Consider the following 7,123-nt stretch of genomic DNA (forward strand, 5'->3'; position numbering starts at 1 on the left):
GACAGAATATTGTATACATAATAAATAAATATTTAAAAAAAAATTTCACTTTGTTTTTCTTTGTATCTTCTATATCTTGCGGAGGTTTTTCTAGTTTAGTATTCATTTTAAGAGTGTTCATTATATATAAGCATATACATATGCATATTTAAGTATTTTAGAGTAACTGCTTTAAGGCCTTTGGAAATGTCCAGTATGGTGGCACTTACCTGGGAGGCAGAGGCAGGCAGATCTCTGTGAATCTGAGGCCAACCTGGTCTACAAAGTGACTTCCAGGACATCTAGGGCTGTTATACAGAGAAACCCAGTCTCGAAATACTGAAGAAGAAAAAAAGGAAGGTGACTCATGTATTCATGTTTTTTCTGTCATTATTCTGTCGTTCTGGTGCTTCTTCCAAGTGATTCAAGATTTTCCAGTTTTGTTTTGTTTTGTTTTTTGTCTACTGTGTAAGAAGGGATTGTACCCTGGGTATTTTTTTTTTTCATAACATTCTGGGGGCTTATTTAAATCATGGAGATAAATAATGATCTCCTCTCCTCTCTCTCCCTCCATCTCTTATCTTCTTTCTCCTTTCCCTCTCTCTTTGTGACCCCTTCAACTTTAAACTGGTCAGGTACAGGATGCAAGGTTCTGTCTGCCTTTTGTGCACTATCTTTCTAGTGTCAGCTTAGAGTTCAAGCATGTGTAATGAATGCTCTTTGATGCTTTCTATGAAGCTCATCACTTGGATAATCAGCTGAGGCCGGAGCTGTACTCACCTGTGATTTAAGTTCTCAGTGTCTGTCTATGAGAATGTCAAAGCAGGCATCACCTGGAGTGAACCTCGGAATTCATGACACAAGACTCCCTGAGACTGACATCTCCAGTTTCTCCCTTTACTGGTTCTCTGGCTAGAAACCTGGGCTTCTAGTCATCCCACTCAACTGCACTTAGCTGTGATTGCCTAAATGGGAAGATAGGAGGGAGGAGTAGAAAAAGACAGGGAGAAAGTAGGGTGAGAATCGTTCTAAGAATTATGCCTCCTTTACAGTGACTCAGGCCATAACTGCATGGATTCTCTCAGCGTTCCATCTGCACAGTATGTACTTGTGGGCTCCAGCTGACACAGGTCAGGGGACACAGGAGGGAAACCCGAGTGCCACAGCAGCTCAGCTCCAGTGCTCCTTCCTGATGCACGCATTGCAGATGTCTTGTACATGCATGCTGGCCACATTCTGCAACACTGTTCAGTGGGAAGACAGGGTGACTGTGATTGCGCCATTCATCTAGGTAGAAACTAGATTTTTGTTGTTGCTGCTGTATAAAAGTCTAACATTAAAACAGTTATGTTACCATTTAGTTAGAATTCAGCTGGAATATACTTTGCAGTCTAATGATGTAACTTCCTTCCCCTAGGTCCTGCCTTCTAGTGTGTCTGTTATTTCATGCTAGCACTATAGGCTGGTGGCTAGGCTTTAACATATAAGATTTTGGGGGGCAGATCCTCATAAGAAATGTCTGTAACATCAAGGGGCTCAATGGGAGGCTGTTACGTTTGCAATACAGGTACCTGACATACATCTTACTTAACTGTTGTAACTAATCTTGTAATAGTAAAATATTATTATATTTACTAGACCAGAGTCAGGATGAAGCCAAGAACTTAGTTCCCCTCAATTCTTAGGCTGGAGCCTTCCTCACATTAATGTACGGCTGCCCCTCTTGCAAGGAGGTGCCACTGCCTGTTCTCTGGGAGATACTCTGTAGTTTATCCAGGAGGTGGTGTGTATTAAATCTACTAGAGAATAAGAAGAGGGCCTATTTTCATAGTAATTGACTGGGATCTCCAAGCACAGTGTGGTATATATAGCTACCCTAAATTAGCAGACAGTTAAAAAAATGATTGTAAAGTGATCTGTGACTCATTCAAACCAACAAATTTAGGGTTGTATATATTTGCCTCAATTCCAATTACATACACAGTGAACAACTAACTCTGAACTAAGACTACAGAAATGAAACAATGGAGTTTCACATCACTTCAAAGCTTATATGTAAGTTTAGGACTAAGCACAAATGCTGGGCAAGGTAACTTTGGAGTGAATTTTACATATGGAAAAACTTATTGGGATGATTATGGATCTGGTTCCTGGTTCTGGGGATCTAGAAGCAAGATTCTAAGCTACTAGTTGGTCTCCCCTCTTCCAGTTTCTCCTGGCCTTGTTCTCCCCAAACATCCTTCAATCAAGTTGCTTCTGTGTAGTTTCTTGTGGCTCATTATCTTTTTTTTCTTTTCTTTCTTCCTTTTTTCTTTTCTTTTTTTCTTTCTTCTTTCTTTCTTTCTTCCTTTCTTTCTTTCTTTTTTTCTTTCTTTTTTTTGAGACAGGGTTTCTCTGTGTAGACCAGGCTGTCCTAGAACTCACTCTGTAGATGAGGGTGGTCTTGAACTCACAGATATATCCCTGCCTCTGCCTTCCGAGTGCTAAGATTAAGGGTGTGTGCCACCACTGCCTGGCAAAGCAAACTACATTTCGGTTTGTTGTTTGCTTTGCTTTTTGAGAAAGAGTCTTTCTGTGTAACTTTAGCTGTCCTGGAATTTTCTGTGTAGACCACACTGGCCTCAGACTCACAGAGATCCACCTGTGTCTGCCCCCCCACCGCCCCAGTACTGAGATTAAAGGTGTGTGCCACCACCGCCTGACTTTACTATGTTTTCTTAATTCTTTACCCATGGCCTTCATAATGTGGTTCCTAGTTGATATGATTTCGATTAGAAGTATCCTCCCCAAGTTCACAGTTTGAATGCTTGACTCCTGGCTTGTGGAGCTATTTTAAACACTGTGGAGCCTTCAGGGGGTGTGGTTTGCCGGGTGAAGTAGATTACAAGCCGTGGGACTTTGTCATATCCACTCTGGTTCTTGCCATGTGAACTACCCACTGCCTCCCACTCCACTGCCATAGGCCACTCTGATGAGCCTTCTACTGTGGACTGAAATCACAAGTCACAGCAACTTTTTCCTCCTTCCAGTTGCTTCCATCAAGTATTTTGTACTGTCATGAGAAAAGCAAGGGACCCGTGTGCCTGCACCACTGTCTCCTTCCACATCGGGGTTTTCTTATTCCCACCCCTCTGATCCCCTTTTCCCGGCACCCTCATTCTCATCCACTCGCCCTCCTGATCTTTCCTGCTCCCCTCCTGAAGCACAGTACATATACTCTTTTGTCACCAACATAAATGCTGTAGGTTCCTTTAAATTTACTTTTTGTTCACCCAATAGACATTTGTCCATGCTGTGAAGAGTGGGCTTCTAAGGTTGCTTCTAAGGTGCCTTTTCCCACTCAGTCATCCAAAAGACATTATCATTTTTATTACACGTCTAGCCCAATTGAGGTTCCTTGTTAGGGGGAGCTCTCATTCTGGTTATAACAAAGAAAGGGATATTTATCTAGAGGAAAAACTTAATTATAATTGTGGTCTCTTAACTGAGGCAATCATAAATTTTGTTGCACAATTATTCTTAAATAAAACAATTTTAATATTTGAGTATATGAATTGCCTTGCTTCATGCTGTGAAAACCGCCCAAGATAACAGCCTTCATTTCATTTTTTTTTTTAAATTGTCTCCATTAGAGGCCTGGTTTTCTTCTACCTCAGAGCTCATCTTTTCTTTGTCATTTTTTTTGCCTCTTATCACCTCCCTGTGTTCCAGTCAGTCATGCAGGCGGGAGGACTGAGACTCAGAGCCGTCCAGTCAGCCTCATGTCCAGGCTTCCCATACTCTGGGGAAGTGCGGGTCATAGAGGGTGATGTCAGAGAAAACATACTCTGAAGACTAAGACACGAGGAAGCAGGAAGATACAGGGATGAGGAGGGAAGGGGGCCCACAGGATATGTCTGGGATTCTTAACTGTTGAAATTTCTCTCACTAATCCCTGCTGGTTAGTACTGACCACACAAATTCAAGAGAGGAGGGGGAAATGCATTCATGGAAAAGTTACTTGGTAGTGTGACTTTAGGAATTTGGAGCATTAGGGAAAAATGAAGAGAACTGGCAAAATCTGTGGCACAGTCTACCTTGCTGTGGCTTTTTCTTTAACAACACAAGCACAGTTGGCTGCAAAACCCCACAATTCACCAACTAAAAATGGACAAAGACTTCTGCTTCACCAGCCTGTGTCCCACAGGACAGATCACTGCTGCTTTTGCTTTCCAAGACCATCATAAAAATAGTTTTGCCCTTAAAGTCAATGACTTGATATTAATTGGCTTGTACTCCTGATAACAAGAAATACGTTTTGGCCAAGTATGCATATACATTTGAACTGGGACACCAGAGGAAGGGAAACTTGTTTTTACAGGCACACACTGCTGAAGTAATGAAAGAGGCTGTGCTCTGAGCAATCTCCTACTCACCCAGAACGTAGATCTCACAGTTGACCACGGCAGCACTGAACCGGTACTTCGAGTACTGCATGGGTGCCCGCTCTCTCCATTCATCTTGGCTGGGGTCATACTGCAACAGTTTGTTACTTAATCGATCCGGCTCTTCATCAGGAAGATCCATCTGTATGAAATATGACAGCAAATGTAACAACAGACCACTTAGAGGTCTTTGTGAGCATGTAGACACAATTAATCAAAGCAGACAGCGGAGGAGATGAATGGAGGTTAATTGTCTCACCCAGACTCAGACTTCCCAAGTCCTGAGACTTGGGGTTGTCAGTACTCTGTCAATATCAGAGGGATTTATATGTGCAATGGGCTAACGTGTTGGTTTACAGCAATCGGTGATTTTCACACTTAGATACCAAAAAATGAAGCAACTACAAAATTTAAAAAAAAAGCGAAGTTGCTTTCTTGAACAGTATGTAAAGGAAACCCTAACCTTAACAAACTTCATAGTTGTGAATTTTAACGATACTCATGAAGAACTAATTTTAATAATTCATAAGGCATTTTCTTTATATTTTTCTAATCTATAAAAAATTCAAAACATTTTTACTGTGTTAGTAATTAGAGGATTTCAGACCATAATTATGAGTTATATGTAAATAACCTGATTTCAGTTTTCAAGATAATAGGATTAGCATAAATTACTTGGAGTTATGGTTACATATTCACTTACGTTATATATTTGTATATTTATTTAGTGACTAGATAGTAAAAATTGAAAAATTTTATTCTTACATAGATACAAGCAGCTTCTACCTGTAAACTTCAGGTAAAATAATGTTATTTTTATAATATCTGGAACTTTATAACAACTCTGCGTTAAGAATTTATGTATCTCTCTTTTGAGTCCAAGTTTTTAACAGAGAAATAATTGCCACCCTTAGGAATGTTACATGCACTTCCCTTTCCTCTAGGCCTTTAAAATGATGGGAATGGGGACACCATGGGCACTCAAAGCCCAGTTTCATGTGCTGTCCTGAAGCTCAGTGAGATTGTCTCATGACACAATACTCATTTAGAGACTACAAATTAGCAAACATTGCCTTTATTGCTTACTTTCCTTCAATTTTAGGTATTTAATCTCCACAGTAGTAAAGCAAAGCTTCCAAATTATTTTGAGGGATTGTTCATGCAAATTCACTGTGAAGGTGAATAGTTTTAGAGAATATAACTATAGATAACGTCAGGTTCTAGCTACCACTGTGATGAAATCTGTACTGTTTAATCTATAGCACAAATCGAAACATACAAAGTATGATAAAATTTTTCAAGCTTATGGAGGGAATGCAAAAGCATGTGTTTCATCATGAGGCAAATCTGGTAAAATAAGAAAAAATACAGGAAAAATAAATTTATGTCACAGGGACAGCCAAGGAGTGAGAGTAATCTGTATTGGAAAACAAGAAGGCAAGAGCGGAGGACAGCTGAAAAGACACCACCGTAAATGCCAAAGGCCCAGGAGGACCCTGAAGGCCACAGGGCCACTGTGTCACACTGCTGACATCTCTGCTGGCTTGCCATTACTTCTCTGGGCTTCAACATCAACAGCACCCTGCTGATATTGCTGATGCCCAGGAAGGACACTTGGTATTTACAGTCACACATACTTTCTTGGAAATGATGGTGCCATGACAGAAAGAATATTCTGATTTTCCATTACGGTAAGACCCTGTGTGTATGTGTCTCTGTGTATGCCCACACACGTTTGTACTTACCCATGGTGAATGGGGTTTTCACGTACATGTGCATATGCAGATGTTAAGCCCAGGTGTTCCCCAGGAAGGTTTATCTTATGTTTTTGAGACAAGGTAGCTCATCAAATCTGGAGTTTGACAATTTGACTAGACTGGCTAGCCAGCATGCCCCAGGGATTCTCCTGTCTCTATATCCTCAGTGCTGGGATTACAGGCATTCACATGGGTGCTAGGAATCAGGTTCTCATGTGTGCACGATGAACATCTTCCCAACCAAAACATTTCCCTAAACCCTGCAGCAAGAATCCTACGAGTGACTAGCCCCTGGCCCCACGGCCATCAGACAGCAGGACTGGAATGAGGATCAAGCTGTACCACTACTTAGCTGCTCACCACAGCTATCCCTTGGCAGAGGGATCTTTTCCAATCAGCCAGTAGGGGAAGAATTATGAAGTCCATAGCATAGCATGAGTACTAGATACACCCATGTCTATAAACAACACATTTAAAAATCAACTTCTAAAACTGCTTTGACAATTTCAAGACTTAAGTTTATATTATACAGTGTAAAAAGCATTTTGCCAAAATGTAAGCAGTAATCTTTTAGTACTCAACATCTGATACATTTTTCAGAAAAGCCAGTCACACTAGGTAGATATGTAAGGAATTTCTTAACCTGAGGGGTCCAGCCTCCGATGACATACAGTTTATTGTTCACTGTCACCGCAGCGTGACAGGCCAACTGCAGTGGAAGGGGAGACACTCGTTTCCAGTTGTCTTGATCTATGGAGTACTTATCAACACAGTTTGTGATGAGGTACTGGTTTTTAATCTTCATCTGTCCTCCTATGACATAGAGGTCATTATGGATGCTGCCCAGAGCGTAGAGCTCTCGAAATTCAGTCGTGCATAACTTTTCCCAAAACTGGTTTCCTCTATCATGATACCTGCAAGTTAACACACACACACACACACACACACACACACACACACACA

At 41.0% G+C, this 7,123-nt stretch overlaps 1 protein-coding gene across 1 annotated transcript in view; it reads right to left on the reverse strand.

The window, feature by feature from the left end:
• The window catches only part of Kbtbd12 (kelch repeat and BTB domain containing 12), an 80,667-nt gene that overhangs the window by 58,774 nt on the left and 14,770 nt on the right, over positions 1-7,123 (reverse strand). The window contains exons 3-4 of the mRNA XM_005364848.2: positions 6,804-7,074; positions 4,395-4,545 (exon numbers count right to left, since the gene is read on the reverse strand). Coding sequence (XP_005364905.1) covers positions 4,395-4,545; positions 6,804-7,074 — 422 coding nt within the window. The remainder of the gene's footprint in view (positions 1-4,394; positions 4,546-6,803; positions 7,075-7,123) is intronic.

Source organism: Microtus ochrogaster, unplaced genomic scaffold (genome assembly GCF_000317375.1).
Source record: "Microtus ochrogaster isolate Prairie Vole_2 unplaced genomic scaffold, MicOch1.0 UNK1, whole genome shotgun sequence".
NCBI lineage: Eukaryota > Metazoa > Chordata > Mammalia > Rodentia > Cricetidae > Microtus > Microtus ochrogaster.